The sequence below is a fragment of the Caloenas nicobarica genome, chromosome 8, assembly GCF_036013445.1.
Source record: "Caloenas nicobarica isolate bCalNic1 chromosome 8, bCalNic1.hap1, whole genome shotgun sequence".
Classification (NCBI taxonomy): Eukaryota; Metazoa; Chordata; class Aves; order Columbiformes; family Columbidae; genus Caloenas; species Caloenas nicobarica.
In genome coordinates, this window is record NC_088252.1 from 20,342,916 (window position 1) to 20,364,821 (window position 21,906).

The 21,906-nt window shown below is 39.7% G+C and overlaps 1 protein-coding gene across 1 annotated transcript; it reads right to left on the reverse strand.

Moving 5' to 3' along the window:
- Positions 1-455: 455 nt before the first annotated feature.
- Positions 456-20,410, reverse strand: DCUN1D1 (defective in cullin neddylation 1 domain containing 1). The gene is made up of 7 exons (XM_065640016.1): positions 20,290-20,410; positions 11,885-12,101; positions 10,448-10,616; positions 9,731-9,861; positions 5,155-5,237; positions 4,832-4,928; positions 456-3,342 (listed from the first exon to the last, which is right to left on the reverse strand). The coding sequence occupies exons 1-7, from the start codon at positions 20,290-20,292 to the stop codon at positions 3,263-3,265; spliced, it is 780 nt and encodes a 259-aa protein (XP_065496088.1). The 5' UTR covers positions 20,293-20,410; the 3' UTR covers positions 456-3,262.
- Between the last annotated feature and the right edge of the window lie 1,496 nt (positions 20,411-21,906).

Sequence of the window (21,906 nt, forward strand, 5' to 3'; positions counted from 1 at the left end):
TCCAGAGTTGAGTTTGACATACACCTGTCTGTTTACACTGTCAGGAGCAAAATGAGTCAGCGACACATTACGGAGTTAAAGCCTGTTTCTGATAGATGAGATTATAATTTAATCAAGTATTTATTCATGTGGGCTACTCTTGTGGAGCTCAGAGGCTGAAATGGCATCATGGGTTTTAAATTCAAACATAGTCAGTATACCACAGTCAAAATCTACAGAGACTTCTGGCAACATTAGTTAAATAAAGTGTGAATGACAAAATTTTATTAAATGCATTCTTTAAAAAATTATATCATTCTAAAATAAAGATTTTTTCAGTAAGGATTTCATTGTAAAACAGTTTTGAGTAAGTCTTCAGGTACTTACCAGGGTGATCAATAAAAAAACCAAACAGACTTACCAATAAGATGTATTATTGCAGAAGACAAGTATTCCATACTTTTTTTTCCCCCACCCACCCCGCTTATAAGCACATTCTGGAAATAAGTTACAAATAATACACTGAAACAATGCATGACAAGACTTAGTCATGGCAATTTCACTGGAGCTTTATTGCCTCTGTTGGTAATGAGAGGGATTGTAAGAAGTTACACTTAAATTTACAGAGATATGTAAATGATGGGGTTTTTTTACTAAATATAATCTTGAGATTAAGTGTTTTATATCAGGGCACTTCTAATTTTGTACATATTTAATGTATAAAAACAGGTTACAAATTTGATGTTCGCCGCCTTTTTTTTCTTGACATTTGGCAAAATTAAATTGATCCATTTAAGGGGAGATCATCAAATTGAAGACATAAGCACTTACGAATTAAAGCAATCCAAGTAAGCAACTGTCTGCATTCTTAAAAAAAAAAAAAAACAAAACACAACACCAACAAAAACCACACAAATATATAAAGGAAAAAAACATGTGGCCACATCTGAGCACACAAAATAGTCCCTGTAACCAGGCATTTTGTCCTTAGAACAACACCCTGTTAAAATCAATGGTTCTTTCAACTTCAGTCACTCATTTTGAAAAACTTATGATGCCATCATAGCACAAATAACCCTATTCTGCAACATAATTAGACGAAGTTTTATGTATTTCTTTATAATTACACAGTAATTATAAGCATGTAGTACCAAACTGATGACAACACTATTTTGTTGAAAAGATCTTGCATTCAAAAGGAACAGTCTTTCAACCACCCACATTGCCCCACTACCCAGTCTCAGACTTTTTTGTGGGACAAGTCTGCACTGGGACATAAAGCAAGTCAGTTCTGTCCACCCCCAGCATCCCTGAACTCATCTATCGGAACCGGTACCAAACCCCTCCAGACAGAAACCAGCACGCAGAGATATCACCTTGTAGAGCCTTTTTCCACCCTGCACGGTAATTTCAAGTCCCAATATATATTTACACAAAATTGAGAAAGGAAATACTGAAAGCAGCAAAACACACAGGTTTTTTTTGGCATCGCCAAGTCCAGTAGCTGGAGAAAGTTTGCAATGTTTTTGTGGAACTGTATTACTGAAATACAGACCTGGATTTTTCTCCAAAGGGCACTGCTACAAGGGGAGCCAGCCTTATGGTCAACTTCAGAGAATACAAATAATTTTTTAGCAGTTTAACAGTCAATTTTTCTTTCCTAAAATAGTTTTAGCATCTGCACAAAAGTGTTTTGTTGTTTAGTGCAAGTATCCATTACTCACGTCTAAAATAAGTCTGGCCTTATCATGGGGTTATTCAGAGTCTGTCCTTCCATACAACCAGAGCCTGTCTTTTTTCCTGCAGCTTAGTATTAATATTTTCCAGCTTGTTTTACAGAGTAGTATTTTTTCAGATCTCTCCACATGTAGCTAAGGGAGGAGTAAAAGACCACGTTTAGCACAAACACAGCTCAAAAGCTCTTGTAATATTAAAAATAAAGGAGGACTGCATTTGATAAAACCTGCTTTGAACAAATTATTTTAAATGCACTAAGACAATAAGAAGTAGTGATGGATCAACAAAATAATTTAAGCAAACAAAGCCAGTGTAGTATTTTACATCTGATCTGTGCTTGTTTGGGAAAGCCTTACTCTTAATTTCTGTATTTGGCAACCACAGTGATATGTCAATTTAAGGAAAACTCAACAAAATCATTTTTAAAAGGGTGTCATCCATAATGGCAGTACCTATACATTATAAAGATTTAATTTCTCAGGGTAATGGTTTCCAAACCTAGATACACAAACTCATCAGCTTCTTGTACAACAGGGCCACTTGTGTCGTCATACCTCAACCATAAAAATTCCATGTCTCACTTTAAAATACTGCAAGGTGTAGCAAATATTTAAGAAACAAATTCAGTATAGTCAAGTTTTAGATTTCCACAGAAATGAAAACCCTTTCTTTGACAGACAGTTAAGCATTTCCAAACTGTAATGAAATCTTGATTTCTTAGATAGTAACCTAGAGAATATTAGATTCTATCCTGACAGACACAGCTTATCTCCATGACACTCGCTCAAGGCCGACTGTAGCATTAAACGCAGGTGCTTTAAGTGCACGGTAGTTGTGTCGCACTTCAACTGTTCCACCGTCAGCTCATGGACAATCAAACCATTCAGGCAGGTACCTGGATACCCCACTATCAACAGCCTCGGGTTTTCTTGGTTATTTCTGTCATTGTTTTTACCAGATTCTCAAACTCACTTTTCCAGAAAAGGAAAAAAAAAAAAAACCACACACACCAAAAAACAAACAATCGGACCCAGTACACTTAAATATATCACTCTTACAGGAAGTGCTATCAAGACAGTCTTTGCAACTAGCCCCAGGTGTATATTTAAGGATTCTTTTAAAAATTGTTTTGATGTTGATCTGTATAATTCAGATGCCATACAACAGTTGTCTGATGATGACCAGCATTGTGCTTTATGTGAAACCAGAAATCTCAAAATAATTAGAAAGCTTCTAGGACTTACGGGAGATGAAACTAAGGTGGTCCGCAAAAAAAAAAAAAAAAAAAAAATAATCCCATGATGAACTCCACAATGTTGAAATTTTAACGGGCGAGAGTGGTCCAGACTAGAAGAAAAGCCCAAACCACCAGTAGAAGAATGAAATATGATATGGTCCAAGATGTATCCTTAAAGGTTTGTCTCAACCCTCAGCCATATTGTGAGGATTGATCTTCAGTTCAGTCCAGCCAGCAGAAATTGACTGTGCAATTTTCCATTTCAGGTATTTGTACAGACTATGTACACTCTAGAAGAGTCCTTTAGTGCTACACCGTCGTACTTTTTGTCCCAGCAATTTGAGGGCGTGCAAATTCCACAAAGTCATCAATGAGAACGGGCCATGCCCCTAAAAGAAAAAAAAAAAAAAAGAACATAAGAATTCGGTTCAACAAGGTGTTCTTTTTAAAGCTTCAGATCTCAACAAGTTATTTACTTTCCAGTCATAAATAGGCAGAGTTTCAAACAAAAAATTAATTTGATTTTCTTGCTCGAAATTGAGGAGCTGGTTAAAGATGTCTGCTTCCTTTAACACCAGTTAATACACATCCCTTTCAAGGGTCATACTTCATCTTCCACATCAAAAAAAAGAAGAAGAAAAAAAAAAAAAATAGCTGACAAAAATTCTAGTTTAAAACTGTCCTGGTTTAAGCACCAGAACTTGATCTCCTGGATGGCAACAGCTGCTTCAAAAATGTTGAACACTGGGCGAAGCAGCCTATGCTGGAAGCAGCAGCACATCCGAACACACCACAGCATTTGCCACTCACAATTTGATTCTGCTGCTCCCAATGTGATTGTGCAGGAATGTCGGAACAGGCACACTCCGCCACACCTGAACACAGCAAAATGTGCTCCAACAGGCGGCAGTGCAGTCTAATGCCCTAGAAAGCTGGTATTACACTATATATACTCGGACATATTCCTTACCAAGAAGTAGTTAAAATGCATGTCAATATTTTAAATATTATGGGCAGCCATATCCAAAGAAGCTCCCAGTCATGCATCATATTCATGTGAAGGTTAAAAACAATTGTGAGCTGGGTTCCCTGCCCCTCCCTTTTATTCCGAATCATTACAACATATTTTCTGCCTTTAATCTTTCTAAACAACATTGATTTCTTGTGCCCATTTCCTCAACGATAACGGAATGAGAACTGTCTGTAATTATTACGTAAGGTTGTAAAAGTTTGCTCCCCTCTGCTCTGGAAGTATCAGGAGTTTAGTTTCCTCCACTCACTGAGGACTGAAGGTAATTACCTGCTCTTTGCTACAGATGGACTAGAAGAGGAAAGATCAATACAAAAGTTTACAAGAAACACATTTGGTAGGAAAGAACTTATGTTTAGCAATCCCTGTACGCTGCCAGCTTCACTAAAATATTACTACATGTCCCACCTTCACATAAACTGAAACAACCAAACTTCAAAAATATTCTCGGCGAAGAAATACAATAACCAGAGGACCCTATGAAGAAATGCACACAGGCCATGAATCAGTTACTTAGTTGAAGATGCCAAGAACAGCGCTGACAGAGAATCTGTGGTTTTTAAATAGACAAATATCAGGGTTTGTCTCAATCGGAAATAATTAGTATCTGAGCTAGGACAGAAGGAAAAAAGCAAATGGATTTAAGAAAGTTTCAGCATTTCTTTTTTAAACCTGCAGTAATAAACAGATGATAACAACATGCATTAAAGTAGCTCCAACTGGACTTCAGATCACCAGTGATATTCTAATTATGCTGTTATTAGCCAGCTGTGCCAAAGCAGATAGATACACGCTAATAAATGTAGCATAAAACACAGTTAGAAGTTAAAGAAAATGGAAATGTTTACCTTCCTCATCATAGTTAGACATATCATCTGCTATCATTGTACTAAAGTCTAGAAGAAGGTTCCAGGTATCCTTGGGAATTGATCTTTTATGATGTTCCTGTTTGGAGGGGTGGAAAATTTATATTTAAAAAAAAAATTTAAAACTCTTATACACATTCATTTTTACTGTCTTGGACATATCCACATCCCCAAAACATATTTCTCTTGTACACACTATGAAGTGCAGTATCTGGGATACGGGTCAAAATAGTTTATTTCATCGACTTAATCATTTAAAGTTTTGAAATTACTGCAGTCCAGGTTATGTAAAGATTAAAACTTACCAACAAAAATTTGTTCCACAAGTCTAGAAATTTAAATCTTCCATTAAGTACTAAATTCCAGTAGGCAATGGCCATTTCTAAATCTGTAATATTAAAATATATTACTCTTAGAGATATACAATTCAAATATACCATCTCCACAGGTATCTAACACTAAGATGAACCATATATTCATAAAGTTGAAAAGAGTAATCTAATGCAAATATACTCGTGGATCCTTTCCAAAAAGGCAACCGTAAATAAAGTGTTAAACAAATGTTTCATAGATTTTGATACTATCACTTGAATACAGAAGAACTGAAAATTGTCCATATTAATAACCAACATATCTCCAAAACACGCAGGGATATTTCATATGCCTTTTGCTATCTACCGATACTTTAGTTACAATTCAGTGAAATATTTTTGTCTTAGAAACGCTATTGACTTGAAAAGAAAATTTGTAGCATTTTGTAGTAATGTCTGCTTTTTTTTTTAATATACAAAATACACTTTACATAAAATTAGCCTTTCACGATTTCACTTTTAGAGCAACCTTGTTACAGGTGCTGCCTTTGTAACACGGCTTTCGCCGAGTGCTCATTCTGCAATCGGGTTTCCTTTTGAGAAAACCTTGAAGTACTGTACAAGCAGATGGTTGACGGTTGGTTTGTTGTTGGTCTTTTTTTGGGAGGGTTGGGCTATTTGGTGGTGGTGGTGGTCTGTTGTGGCGTTGTGGGTTTGCCTTTTGGTTTCGTCTTTCCCCCCTCCCCCCAAAGACTCCTGTAAAGTTCGTGCCTGTTTTGAATCTGGTTTTCAGGACTCCTGAGAAACCTGAACTGATGCAGTTGAGGAACAGGAGCAACCTTTGGCCTGTCAGTGCTGCTGTCAGCAGGGGTGCTGGGGTAGTGCCGCAGTGAGAAAAAGAGACTGGTTAGTCCAGCGTGTAAGGAAAATCCCACACCACCCCCCTGGGGTTTGCCAAGGGCTAAACCGACATGCATTTACTGTTTATTAGTGGCATACAGTAACGCGTTAGCTGACACAAGAAAGTTACGTATCCAAGTTCTACACCTCTCTCTAGTGTGGTCTTCATCACCAGGAATTCACAAGGACCTCTGCACTGTGTAACAAAATGCTCCTGCATCCAGTATCCATCACCAAGGACATACGGTAACCCCAAAAGTCTCCCTAGTTAAGCGACCTCTTTTTTAACAAAAGCTCTTATATACGTTGCAGTCTAGCAAATCTCTTCTTCCACAAAAAATCTTCTTGTGAGAACAGAGAGAAGAGGCACATGATCAACTGCTCCTCAGGAAAAAAGAAAAAGAAAAAATCTGAAAACTCAAGAAAACCATTCCCTTCCCTCAGATGCCAAATCTATTTAAAAAAACAGAGGTGGATCTTAGAGGTGAAATCAATAGCAAACAAACCAAAGTATGAACTCTGCATTGCTGGATGGAAAGTAGATGCTTATGGGGGGGTTCTGAATTGTTTAGTATCTTTGAAATGAAATGTTCTTCTTGAACAGCATATTCACATTATAATGCTTCTTGACCAAAGTAAATAATAAAACTTGTGGAGGATTTTCCAGCAGCTGCAAAGGAGTGTGATTTCAGACAGAAGTCTGAGTTTCAAGAAGCAGAGACAAATCAAACAGAAGTCACTACTCAGTAAGTAAGCTATATGTGAAAATGACCACTTACTAAAGAGCATAAAGGCTAGGCAGCTCTCTTTAACAGGAGATTCAGATACAAAAATAGGCCCTTCAGCTTTCAACTAAAACTACTGCCTTTCTAAAAATGAATAGATACCAACTTCAGATTAAGTTGATCGGTTCCTCAAGGAAACAAATTAGAAAACTACGTTTTACTTTCTTGTGATGCATTAATAGCAGGCATACCAAAAATGCAAGGTCATCAAATCACTGCATATTTACAGTGTTTATAAACAAACACCATAAACAAATTGTGCATTTTGACAGGCTTGTACAGTTCTGAGGTTATTCTTGTGGGTAAGCAAAGGCCTTTAAAAAAGGGATCTCAAAATGCCGCAACCTCGCAGTCGTTATGTGAGTCCAAACATGTAAAGCACGAAGACATAATGCTTTAGGACAAACTATATGTTTTAAAAGAATTTTTATGAAATCACAAAATTTGAAAGTAAATTTCAAGTTTTCGTAAGAAATTGAAAGAATGCTCAGGAAAGTCCTCATGGATCAAATATGAAAGTCTAAAAATACATGCTCCATTTTGAGTTTTATCCAGAGATGCAAGAGAAGCAAACAATGTTTGAGATACACATCAGCTAAAAGGTGTTCCACAGTAGTAAGGAATTATGCAGAGGAAATGTGATTCCAGATCTGTGCCTGAACTACTACACGACGTTTGGAAGATCAGAGACCAATATACATTAAAATCAATTCGCAAGTCCCTACAAGCAGTTATTTAGACACTTCAAAATTAACTGCCTAACCAGGAGCACTTAATTTTCAGCACTGTACTTCTCCCAATATCCATTTGCTTCAAGGTTTCCAGAATTATTCTGCCCTATCATAAATTCATGCCTAAAACTGTCTATTTATTGGCACTAAAAGAGTTGTTATGCATTCAGATTTTAAGCTGAGTTCTACATCACTGCCAGACCCAGACTTAAAAAAAAAACCAAAACACTACAACGCTACAAAAAACCCCACCTTATACCATGTATATGCTACATGGATCTGAGAAAACTATACCTGTCTTTGTTACTGTTGGAACTTGACCAACATAAAGAAGCTTTAAGATGTATGAGAAAGAAATTAAGTGACTTAGTTTTCCTGGTAATTTCTACTGAGGTCTGTTCCATTCATTCCTAAAGGACTAGGAAGAAAAAATTCAGAAATAGAACGCAAGTCTTCCTTATACCTTAGAAATACGGAGAAAAAAAAAAACAAAAAAACAAAAAACCACACCAACCAAACAGTTCTGTTATTCTGAAGCTTTGAGAAAATATAAAAATTATCATGTAATTCTATCACTGTAATTTGTCATTTCACTTATACCAGCTTACAGGGATTCTGAAAAATACTCCTTGTTGTATAAAGTTGTCTAAAGATTAAAACCAACACACAAATGTTACAACGGAAACCACAAACAAAAACCAACCAACCAAACAAAAACGAATGCAAAACCCACAACCTACAACCGTTCACATTGCTGAATTGATTCTACACTGACGCTCTCCATAACCAAACTTTTCTCCTCTCACAATTTAGTTACTGCTCACATTCTCCTTGTTGTAGTAGCCTAAAAAAAATTAATACAACTTTCTACAAGAAATCAGTCCATTCATTTCTTTGCAGGATTCAGATCTGACTACATGCACGCCCAAGTATTTTCAAACAGTTCAGCAGTGTGCTTTTACCTTCTTCACAGACAACGAAACTCACAATCCAATTGAAAATAAAAAAGAGGATACAGAAAGATGTTAAAGAATGACAGTGAGTCAAAACCAAGACATGGGGCTTCTACTTATTTTCAATATTCATTTTAAGCCAGAAAGTGGTCCACATATAAAAGACAACAGAATTAAAGCAGAATTCTCATCTTTTCACAGCACATGAACACAAAGCTGGTCAGCGGCAGCCAGTTTAAGGCGTTTTCATTAGTGAGAAAAATAAATTCACAAGCTGCCAAGGAAGAACCTACCAGCCTTTCAGTATTTTATTTCTTCTCAAAAGCAGAACAGTTAAGAAGTCAGTGGTCACAGAGTCATGAAATACTAGCTATGGCTAGTACCTCAACTACGCTGTACGTAACTGAACGTGCATTCTGGTTCGTTAACATTACTGCTTGAAAGAAAGTTTTGTTCCCTCATTTTTGTTGTTTTGAATAGACAGATCCACAGGCTGTTCATTTAGTTCCATCAGAACTTTGCTGTTCTGTCATGGGTTTGTTGGGGTTTTTTTTCCCCCCAAAAAAATATTTTTAATAAGTTATTTTTCCACTTCACCTGTTATACTAGTCAAAAGTACAATCAGCAGAAAAGCTCTGAAATAATGGAAAAAAAAAAAAAAAAAAAAATCACTCAGTGAGCTGAGGGAAAAAAAAAAAAGGCTGTAGGTACCTGTTATCAACAGCACAACAACAGGCACCAAGCCCAGATATAGAAATGTACTTGCACTATTCCAATTCTTTTTTGCCAAGATATTTGCAGGCATTTTTGGTGTTACGAGAGACTGTACAAGTGTACTGATGTGGAAATCAGTTTTACAGCTTAAATTTATCCTAAAAGTGAAAATCCAATTTATCTGTTCAGTGCCGCAAATTGTCAGTGGTACAATTATGCCTTTAATGTAAGAGCATGATCCATTGTGCTTAATGGGCACTGCGCACACTCTTCAGGAAAGAATAAACCTTCTCATTAAATTCTGTAGTCTATATTAATGATGCAGGTATTTCTATCCATTTGAATTGACATCTTTCTTTCACGACAGATGTATTTTATCCCAGGGGTGGTTATCTTTCAGACTCATTGGATCACAATAATACTTTCACTTACTGCTGTGATCATTTCCCATATTTACGAACAAATGTTTATTATTAAGAATACATACCTAAACCTTTCTGTCCCGGATTCTTCGCAAAGTTGAAAGTAAACTGATAAAAATCCTTAAATCTTCCTGGCTCTTTTAATTCTTGTTCCATTTTAGGAATCTGGGCCTTCAGTTTTTCTATGCTGTCACATCTGCATTTTAAAAAGCATGTTTATTTGTGTATTATTCATTTTGCCATAAAATATGAGTTATAACTTAAACAAAATTTAATCTTTTTTTTGTAGAATCCAATACTATTATCAAAACAAAATTCAGGAAGCCTTTCATTAGTCTGCACCTACACAACCATTTCATTTCTTTGTTGTTATTTCTTCATATTGCCATTTGCACATACTAGCAGATATATCAGATTCTATAACGCACAAGATTTTTAGAAAAATGTGATAAAGACTACTACATAAAGCAGAGAACAGGCCAGTGTGCTGAGCTGCAGCCCAGCACCCTTGCTGCACCTGCCTGAGTAGCTCTATGGCAACTAACTGAAATACATAACTGAGATGAGGAGCTCTCAAGTTGCCTTCTTCTATTTGGTCACTCAGCATCTAGCACATAGACGGCAGATGCATTTTTACAGGGGCGACAAGTGATGCTAGACTCCGAAGTCTCTGAAGTCTGAAAGGACAACATGAATGCCCCAAAATAGGGCTGTTTCACTGTACATTCCAGTTCCCGACACTGGATTGCACTGTCAGCGTCTAGTACTTACTGCACACTTACCCCAGGTCAGTCATTCCATCCATGAATTCCAGCTTTGAAAATTCACACTGTGTTGCAGCTCGGAATTTCCATGCAATGATGAGTACAGTAATGCTGGCTGGGTCAAGAGCTAGATCATCACAAAACTGCTGTATACCATCTATACCAATTTTATTTTCATCTTGAGGATCTTTGGGATATAAAAATAAGTATCAAGAAAAAACAGATTTTTGAAAAATTGTTATTTATTTATTCAACAAGAGTATTTAAGATAAATAAACGTTTTCAAGAAGCCATTTCTGAGATCACCGCTTATAAGTGAATATTTTTAAAACAAAATTAAATTAGTATTTTCAATGGTTAAGCTCCAACAATTAACAAAGTTACAATAATAATGCTAATGTTTTGAGAGACAAAAGCACCACAAACATTTGTTTTCTGCCTAATAATATGCAAGATACTCTGACTCATTCCATACAGAGAACAGTGGTCCTTTCCCACCAGCACACTTAATTATTGGCATGTTCGGTAAGACTGCCAATCTGTGTACCATTATAAACAATTCTGCAGTGTCCCTTAGCAAGCTGTACTGACACAATAATCAAATCTGCCCATAAACTACTAAGTCGAAATTAGATTTATGCATTTTCTGGCATCACCAGCATGCATGAGATTGGACACGGTAACCTCCAAAAGGAAAGTTACGTTGCCCCGTTATCGATTCCAAGTCACCCAGGCACACTCCTCTTTCCAAGAAGGAATCAACAGCTGGTCGGGAAGTGAGATGTTCACATTTCAAGTACACTAACAAAGATCTACTAGCACAAGCCATCAAAGACTTTAGGAAAATGGTATCTGGAGTATGCACGCATATGAAAACTGACAGAAAACGTAGCACTCATTTTTAGATTGTTTTTAAAGTGCTAAAACACACAATTTGTTCTACTGTACTGAATCCACTTTACTATTTGTAGTAGGGTATTATCAGTTGAACACTGGTTGAAGAACAGATAAAGAGACTTTGTTTTGTTTTCTTTTCTACTCCGTTTCTAACCATCTGATAATAAACACAAGTTGAATAAAAATTAAGGTAGAATCCAGTATGCAAGCTTTCACTTTGTCAGATCTAGTCCTGAGTGATGTCCTTTCCCCAGAAGAATCACCTAAAATCCACGTTAACCATCACAGTAACTCACTGTACACACAATTCCAGTTCCAGACCCTAATCTCATATAAATGTACATTTATTTAGAGCACATAAAGCAACTGCAGGTAATCCTTGTGAAGCAGAACCCTATATATATTCTCCTTCTGGCTTGTATTATTAGTAGTAGAAAAACAAAGCTGAAAAGAGCCAGGTAAGATTTCCAAGCACAAGAGCACAGCTGCATTAATACATTGTAATTAAGAATACATACATAGAACTAGGAAATAAGCCTTAAAATTCAGGGTACTCACCTTTGTATCTGTTATATAGTTGTTCTAACTTCTTTCTGTCCAATGATCCTTTAACACTCTCTCGTATATAAAGTTCAGGATTTTGGAAAAAGTTGTCTGTGGCAACGTCTAACTTCCAGTCATTTTGAGACAGACAACTCACTGCTGTCTTTTCACTAGATTGCGTGAAGACCATAAACTGACGCACTTTATCCTTCTGTGATGATTTCAACTTGTTCTGGTAAAAACAGACAATACCATAACTAGAAATGTTTTACCTGACAAAAAAAAAAAAAAATCAACTGTTTTTTTTTTTTTTTTAAATTAGTACCTTTTATAATTTCCCTAAGCAATCAGACCTTCTGATATAGCAGTTAGACACTCAAACCAACATTTATTTTCCCTATTTTTTTTTTAAATTTAAACTTACCTTCATTCAAGATACTTCACACTGTAACAAAACTGAGTTAAATCATCACAAAAATCATGCCAGCAAAGCAATCACAGAAATAAAAAATAGGTATTTTTATTGCATATTTGGAGACAGAGCTGAAGAGCACAGCAAATTCATACACAGCTGTAAGGTGGGACACTTTTCCACTTAAACAGGCTCTCCTAATGGGCCTCTTGATGCCACCAAGCAACTAGGCTGGGTCATCCATTTCAGGGAGATACACAATGCAATAGTTTAAAATACTTTTCCATTGTTTTTCCCCAGAAATTTTTCACTTTCAAGGTGCTAAACTCCACCTACATAATTTGCAAAACATTCCTGTGAGGAGGCATTGTCTCCATTTCATAGGTGCAACAACTGAAGCTAAAAAAATTTTTTAAAAAAATAAAAAAAATAAAAAGGCAAGTCATTTTGCCGGAGGCAGACAGGGGAGTGAGTAGCACAGGTGAGAGCTTTGGAATCTCGGGCCTCCTGCCCAGACCAAGAGACATCGCCCTGCTCTACTGCAAAACTGAACAGAGAACTTGCTGCCAGTAATTTATCAGCCTAGAGCAATTCCCAAGGATGTTTCTGATGAGGAGAAGCACACACAGTATTTCAAGGGCATTAGCTGCACAAAACTAACTGCTGATGAGGAGAAAGCAACCATACAGTTCTTGCACTACATCCAAATACAGTTCTAAAGTTCACTCAATATATTGAAAGCAAGAAGACTCCTTTTGTTGCAAGCTGGTAAATTAAAGTTCTTTTAAGTCAGGATTGGATTTCTTATGTGGCACAAATATTTTGTTTGTAGTTTACTTTGTATTCTAACCAAAACTTGTATATTCTGTTCATTATTGTAATTTCCAAGTGCATGGCTGCTTCTCGGGGCTTATGGGGAAAAAAAATGGCCAAAAAAAATCTCTAGACAGGATAAACTGTCCTCAGTCACAGAAAACAAATTCATCAGCCCTAAAAGTCAAAATCAGTTTTCTGCTGCTTGATGACAGTGGATGTGAACACCACTATTCATAAGAGCAGTTAAGTTACCAACTTCAGAGTCACACCATTTAAAAAAAAAAAAAATACAAGAGCATCACATTTGGCTTAAACTGATACCCACACAATATACTAAGTAGACCAATACCCTTTAATTTAAGATCCCTTAAAAAGAAAAAATATCCCCACCCCAACCAAAACAACCCTATATCTACAACATTTAGCTGAAGCTAAAATTGTAGCACACACAGCAGACTTAAACATAGTGATATTAGTTAGCCTATACTACTTTTACAATTATAACGTATTACTGCTTTATTTCAGTCATTGAATAAGTTTTCACATTGGACCTTTTGCTATAAACATGTTTCTGAAACTCAGGTTTTCAGAAGTGGTTCCAGGTAAAGGTCAAGTCATCAGAGCACGTCCTGCAAAGACCCACTGCTGACGACTTGTGCACGCTTCAAGTTTCACAGCAGAACTTCAGCATTTCACAATATTGAGCTCAAACTTTCACAAAAATCACTTACACTGACAAAGCCATGCGGAAGGACTTCCAGAAATGACTAATGAATTTTTAGTTGCAATTTTAAAACATACACCGTAAACTCAGATATATTCAAACAAACCACTGAACGACATTCCAAATGAAGATGAAATAATTCCAAGGCTAATTTTCTCTATCAATTACCAGCTTCCTCCAATCAGCTCCATGCAGTCAGACTGCTGCATCACCACACTCAGCTGCCCTATAGGGCAGAGTCACACTTATGACCTTTTTTTTTTTTTTTGAGAAAGATGGTGCCTTTAATCAGTAGGTTTTTTATTTGTTTTTGCTTTTAATGTGTACACATAACTATGCATAGCCCTTTTAATAGTTAGCATTCTATAAAACCTCAAGAGGCTTTGTTCTGCCCTGCTCCTGCAAGGGTAAACTCTAAAAGCAATGACATACAACAAAAAGTCAAGGAAGAGGCTTACAAAGGCTTCACCACGGATCCTCAAGATCATCAAAGGTAGCGGGTTTCATATGTTGTCACATAAAAGGAGAATGCAATGATTAGATCAAAAAACTGCAGCTTAAATCACTTTTATGATAAAATGTAAATCCTATATATGCATATGGGATCTTCCTGTGCTCGGGGCTCCCTAAGTAACAATATAAAACCTTTTCAAAAAAACAATTAATTTGCCAAGAGTCAAGCAGCTAATGACATTAATCAGTAGAGCATTCGGCAATATATTAGGAAGCAATAAATCTCACTGTTCAGTTATAATCTTTTTCTGCAACAACTATATTTTTACTATTCAAATATGAGCTAATTTTTAGTGAAGAAGCACCAAAGCCCATTCTTTGAATTTGATTAATGTTTCCACAGCAGCTTGCCAATGTCAATGAGACACTGCACATCCTAAGCGACTGGACAACTCTTTGAAGGCCCACTACAGGACAGCAAGAGATGAAATTACTGCTGAGTTTTTATTATCCTATTATAGCTCTTCTTTCATCGCATTAAAACCCCACACTTCAAGCAGGAACAGGTTCCAAGCCTTCTGCACTTTCAAGCGCTATTTCTAGAAGCCAAGCTCTAACAGTCTATTATTGTTTAAGTGTGCAAAACAGAAGCCAGAGCACCCTATAACCTTTAATCCTGTAGTCATCAGGCAACAAAAACTTTACACTGCAACTGTACGTGCTGTAATGTAATGCAACCCATTTAAAATGTCTCAATTTTAACATGAGTTAAAAAAAGAGAGACAGAACTTTATTTAACTGATATCTGTCTTGCTAAAATATACAAGTGAAAACCAATGGAAAACAAATGCAACAAATTTTCGAGTAGGTCTTATTCCTCAGGCTAAGGGGAAAAGGAAAAATTCACATCTGAAAGTCTTTGATCAAGTTTGAGTGGTATCCAAGGTACCTTTCATAATAGGTATGTCACAAAAGACCGAAGGTGAACTTACTTTTAAAACATAGAATAACTCCTCCAAATAAAAAGCTACATTATGTAGATTCATAAAACTACAATAATTACATCATTCCAACGAACATCTGATGCTATGACATTGATTTTTAAATGAAAATTTGCCTCTCCCCATGAAGTACCCAATCTGGTAATTCTAATTCAACAACCCACCATTGATCAGATACAGTGAAAGACAAAAATAAAAATGATACTTGGGCTGTTTTCCCCAAGTATTTTTTTTCTGGCCTCGGACTGAATCTCCCTCAGTCTAGGGGAGTAAGTTTTCCCAGTTTAGGGAAAACAAACAAACAAAAAACCCCAACACTTTATCTGCCAACTCTGATTACATGGCTGTTTTTCCTTATCTTCCACACACAATTTTTAGTCACCTCAGATTCAAAGATCAGCTCTGCACACTGGTCATGAACATTTTCTGGATGGCAATATGAGGGTTCCACTCTCCTGGATAATGTCCACAGGAAACAGTAACAACTTTGGTCCATTCCTACCAAAACCCTGGTCCTGGACTCAGCTCCAAGTTTACATGTGGCTGCCAGCTAGACAAGCAGTGCATGATCCGTTTGAAGCAGCCCTGCCCAAAACTCCTTCTGGCCTGCACAAAAGGCATTTGCACAGTTACTCCTTAAAGACAAACTGCTTTTCACCTTCCCCTTCCAGCCACTGCTTACGGGACATCTGATTCCTGCTGGTTTCACTGCTCAGGAAAGGAATCTGAGCGATGTGACATCTGTGCTTTTGTTTCAGTCAGGACTCAAAGAAAAGCCTGTTAAGTTCTCATGCATGTGACAGGTAAAAGCCTTTTCTAAAATAGTATCACCCTCCACAAAGTCGAGGTGTTTATACAAACTGCATTTAAACTCTAGCAAGAGATCTGGTCACAGGAAGCATCCATGAATCTCCAAAGGACCCCGGTGACATCGGTTCAAACACAAAATGACTTCACCCGGACACAGAATGGGCTTGTGGATGTGACAGCCTCACAGATCGTGGCTGCCAGTTGTGTCACGTCTTCACACACACTAATGGTCAAGAGAATATTGCTCCCTTACAGTGTCTGAATCATTCCACACTGGGCTGTATCCATTAAAGGAATGTACAAGACACCCGCAAATAATCTGGTTTACTGCTTGTATTCAACAAATACATGGCTAAAGTTTAAAAGGCGAAATCATGAGTATTTTTCTTTTATAAGAAAACAAAAGTTAATCACAACAACAGAAGTCTATGAATACACTCAATTACATTTTAGTCCACCAACTGTGATGGCACACATGTATACTACCAAGAAAATCCACAAAATCTAAGTCAAAGACAAAAACAATTAAAGTAAATAACCATAGTTTCCATATAATGTAAACAAATACACCCTTCGACTACATTTTCTGCAGCAGTTTTTTAAAAAGAGGGCACGCAAAGTAAAATTGTAAGGACATATTTAAGCTTCTGTTTCAAACTGATGTGAAAACTATTTGTCTGCAGTGGAACAGAACAAAACTTTAAAAATTTACAAGGTCTCTTCAGATATAAAATCCAAGGGAAAATCACAAGCAACATAAAATCAAAGTTGCTTTTTACACTCTCTAATGTACTTTTAGTGGACAAAATCATTTTAGTACTTGCACATGGGCAGAAAGTCTCTTGTAGAAGGTCAATATATAGCTACCCAGAATACAGTAGTTGTAATAGTGTTTTAAGGTAATTCATGTTCACCTGGGAGGTTTTTAATTTTTCAATTAAAAAAGGACAAAATAAAACTGTCAGTTTTTTAGCGTTCTTAATTCTGGTCCCCGGCAGAAGCTCTATTCAGCCATTAGAAGCTGCTTTCATACCTTATATTTGTATTGGCACCATAGAAAATAAAATATCAAGAGCTACATAATAAATTTCACACCTTGTTCTCAGAGTAGTTCATATTCACGATTATTTTTTTCATGGCTCTAGTTAAAAGTGATTTTAGCATGTAAGTTCAAAAGGGTTCTCTGGTAAGCTGGGAGAGGAAACAAGATCACGCACCATCTTGTCTAGCACTCGGACTACTCTGGCCTAAGTGTAATGCCAAGAATCCACAATTTTTACTATGGGAGAACCAAAACCAAACACATTTAATATCAACAAACTACTACAGACATGAATATGCACCATATAAAACAGCCTTGCAGAATAGCTTGTTAAGTTAAACACTACATAACAATGTCATGATGTACAATAACATTACAGGAAACACTGTCAGACACTAAATTCTTGTAATACTAAATTTTTACACCTTCCTGTCACCTGAGGTTTCCAGTAAGAAATTATGTATTTATCAGTGTAGAAATATTCTTCAGAGAACACAAGCTGGACAATATAATAGATAATTATATAAGGTTAACATTTGGCTCTGGATAAAGATAAGGATACTCACACATTTGCCTTGATTATCACAGAATAGTACAGCTGGTAGCATCTTCTCAGAGAAGATGGCTTAGAGTATAATGGACCTGCTTGCTGCTCTGTCTTGATTTGTAGGCACATTATGCGTCCTCATGACGAGATGAAGCAATAACATACCAACAGAGAAGGCGAAGGAGATCATTTCTACAGGTGCTGCTCAGCTTCAACAAAAACATGACTAAGAGAGGCAGATTGCTACCAGCAATCCAAGGAACCCTGCCAGGGTGGTGCAGAAACACTTCAAGTTACCTAAATGGGCAGAGCAAGCCTAACAGGCTGCTGTAATGGTCTCCCTTCCAAATATTGGACAAAGACTGTTCAAAGTCCTGAAAGCACCGTCTGTATGAACTCTGGTGGGACTACGTCAGAGCCAGAAGAGCTCTAACTGGTAGTGCTGCAAGGGTGAGCAGGAGCCAGGCCCCAGCTGCAGGAGCCTCTCCCGTAGCATTTGCTGTGCTGGACAGTCTGGCCACAGGAACCTGCCACAGCCACTGGGAGGACTGGACAGAGCAGTAACGCGTACAGACAGAAAAACGGAACACTGAATCTCGCATTTCTGGATGGACATCTTCAGATCTCTGTGACAAAGTCTCCCTACTCTTCCCCCTAACTAGAGGATTTTGACATACCACAAGTATAGGTACAGAATCCTATACCTGGGCACCAGAAAAAATTCATACCTGTATTTACTGCTTATAAAAGCTGCAGCCTGTCATTTAGTCCCATCTTCAGCGTCTATATCATCCTTTCACCTGGGTGCGGAGTCAACAAGTACAACCTGCAAAACACTTGTTTGCGTAGGGCCAAACAACTGTGCTCAGGGCCACGACCAGAATATTCAGATACTCCCTTCAATCTGACAAATACCAATCTATCAGTACAGTATTGCTCCATAAAATATATCTGCCAGTTCTTCAGTATTTCCAAGAAGACTAAGCAGACAAGATTCTGCTGTTTCTCACAAAATGCTATTCTCAGAATAACATGCTACACTACTTCGTTACATTGCCACTTACTACAGTATTGTTCGAATTAAATTTCTAATCACATAGCCAGTCAATAATATATGTATGTACAAGACATCAAGTATGTATTTATTTTGCATACCTATAGGTGATTTTCATGGAAAAAATGCTTCATAAAAAATGGTGTAACATTACTGCACAAGTGCAAATAGAGACAGTCCCAGAATTTCAGAATTACAATAAGACACCTCCATAGTCTGAACTTTATCCAGGCTTTAGTTTTAAGCTTCCATTAAAAAAAAAACACCTTAAGTGCAGATCTACATCAAACTATTCAATTAAAAATTATACTACTAACAGAGTGACAAGTTCATTAGCGGTCTACACATTGTACCACTAATTTAAATCCTGGATGACCGAGTTATTATGCCAGCATAACTCCATCAGTTAAAGGTGACTTTTTTTTAATATGCTTTTAACACTGCTTCCGAGAATAATATTAACTGCAGGTATAAGATATCCTTATTCCAACAGGTGTATGTACACCAGTAGACCTTAGAGTCCCTTCTACACTTTTCAATAAGACAATATACCTGCAACAGAAAAGTACTACCTCAAACTGTACAGGTGTAGTTAAGGCTGTACAACTTCTGAATACAGAGAAGGTCTAGGAGTAGGACTATAAACATGTTCCCTTGGGTGCAAAAGACACCGCCAAAGGAACCCATAAGGACCCTCCCCCTTATTTAAAGCTAAGCAATGTCTTTTTCTTTTGTTTAGGCAAGCAAAAATAGCAAGTTTTGTTCCAACTACTGCGGTTTCCCTCTAGAAAAGAAAAGGGAGAAAGTCGATTTGAGAAGTCCATAGCAAAGCCTCAGCTATAAGGAAAACAATACCACGGAGAAAATGCAGGATAGGTCCTTCTTTACAACACTCATAAGTGCCTTACCAAAAACCACAAAACTCTTATCCAGAAACTCTGCAACATAATCCCATTTCAAGAGGGATCAACATATCCAAGTTGCCCAGTGAACCGACAGCACTTAATGGGCGCTGAGTTGCCTGAAAACCTGCGAAAAACTCCAAGCAGCCCCTTGTTTCTGGCAGCCCCTCTCCAGCCCACACAGGCACAGCCCCAGCTGCCCACAAAACAGCTCTATGGCCCCTGTCCCGTACAAAGGTGCCCGGACCCGCAGACGAAGTGCAGGCGAGCCCCTCCCCGCCGTGGGGCAGCCTGGCAGCGTCCCACGGGCCCAAGGCCTCGGCGGGATCCCGGCGCCCCCCAGCTGGGCCCTGGCGCTCGCCCCTGCCCAGGAGCAGCCTCCTGCCCGCTCGCCCCGCGGCCCCGGCCCCGCCGCGCCGCCCTTCCCGGGCCCCGCACGCCCTTCCCGCCCTGCTCAGCGGCAGGACCGAGGAGCCCACGGCCCCAGGACATCGTGCCCCGGTTGCGGCGTCCCGGGGACCGGTCCCTTCGGCGCTCCCGTCGAGCCGCTGCCGGACACCCCAGCCCGCCACGACTAGGCCCCAGCTGCCCCTGCGGCGCCGCCGCGGCTGGCCGGCCCGGAGCCGCTGGGCCGAGGGGCGACCCGGGAGGACACTCACCATATTGAGGGCTGTGCAGGCCTCTTCCCTCCCGGCTCGGGCGGAGACTGAGGGCGGCAGCGGTAACGGCTTCCTCCGGCGGCAGCGGCGGCAGCTCCCGGCTCCTCACGGGCCCTTCCGCCGCCTCCCGCTCATGCGCAGTGCGGCGCATCCTCGGCGCCGGGAGCCGGCGCTGCGCGGCTGCGGCTCGGGGGGCCGGAGGCTGCTCGGGGCGGGGGGGGCGGCCCCGTCCCGCTCCCGGCGCCGTGCGGGTTTCCCCGGGAGCGGCGGTTGGGGCTGCGGCGCGAAGGGCGGTTGGTCGTCGCACGCAGCTGAGGTGGGGGGCGCCGCAGCGGGGGGGGCTGCGGCCCGAGGGAGGGACGGGACGGGAGGGGAGCGCTCCCCTGCTCCCCTCGGTGTTGTTGCGGGGTCGGGGGGGTCCCGCCCGGCTCCTCACCCTGGGACCTGCGCTCACCGCACGTCCGCCGTTCTGTCGGGAAAACTCCTTGTGTCCTTCAAAACATTTTGCGAGGGCTCGGTGCGAGCGCGTGTGTGGTACCTGCGTGTCGCGGCCCGCGCTTGCAGAGGCGGTGTCGGCGCTCGGGGGCCGGCGGGCGCGCGGGGCCGGCGGGCGCGCGGGGCCGGCGCACGGGCGCGGCCAGGGACGAGATGGGAAAAGCCCGCGGGCTGCGCGGCGCGGAATTGCAAGGGGACAGGAGGCATTTGCTGAGCAGCCACGGAGACCTGGGGAAGGTGAAGTGCGAGGGCAGCGGCTTTAGAGACGTTCTCTTCCGAGACCACCTTCCACCCTTGTCAGGTTTTCCTGCTGGAGGTTGCGAACCCCTTTGGGGAGCTGTTGCTTCCGAGTGGCTGTCGACAGACGCAGCCTTTTCTGCAGCAGCACAGATGTACTAGCGCAGGAGGCTGTACGGGTTAAAGCACAGTTTGTACCAGTATCCCAGACAGTTGTTTTTTCCCAGGAAAGCTTATTCTATCCACTGCAGACTTTTGGCAGCTGCGAGGGTTTGGGGCAGCAGAATATTTGCTGATAAAACTCACAGTGGTGGCAAACTGCTGGTTGTGAATGACGAAGGTTTGAGATCTGATTCGTGTTCTCTTATCTCCTGCTGAGCTGGGAGCTATTAAAGTAAGCTTCTGTATTTATGTTACATGACTGGTATGACTGCACACGCCACAAAGAAATTAAGACTTGAGCAAGCCATTCTCTCTGCTTCATGGTGAATGTCTAGGGGTTATATGTATGTTTTTATAGAAAAGAGTCTGAATCACTTCTTTCTTACTTCACTGAAAATCAGAGTTAAGCTTAGATGGAGTGTGAGGAGTTCAAGCAGTATTCAGAGAGGAGAATCAGGCCTGTCCTGTGAAGCGTCCAACTGTGCTGGCGTTCTGAGACAGTAAAGAGTTGTCTTGGTATTAAGTATATGGAACTGTGTGTGAATTCAGCTATCCTGAGAGACACTAGTTGCCTGGATACCTAGAATCCTCCTGAAGAGCGTGTTTTTGAAATTGGGGATGGCTGCGAAGTGGCCAGTGTAGAGCCAAGAACATTGCACACCAGCCTGGTCCATGTGAACCATGGCAGGGGAGGCAAAGCCAAACCTGAAAAGCTGTTCCATT

Excerpts from the sequence above, each read along its gene's own strand:
- DCUN1D1 (XM_065640016.1), bottom strand. Across the intron at positions 4,929-5,154 it reads TGTGGAACAAATTTTTGTTG|GAACATCATAAAAGATCAAT; the intron begins GTAAGTTTTAAT and ends CCCTCCAAACAG. Across the intron at positions 3,343-4,831 it reads GTCTAACTATGATGAGGAAG|GGGCATGGCCCGTTCTCATT; the intron begins GTAAACATTTCC and ends TTTTTCTTTTAG.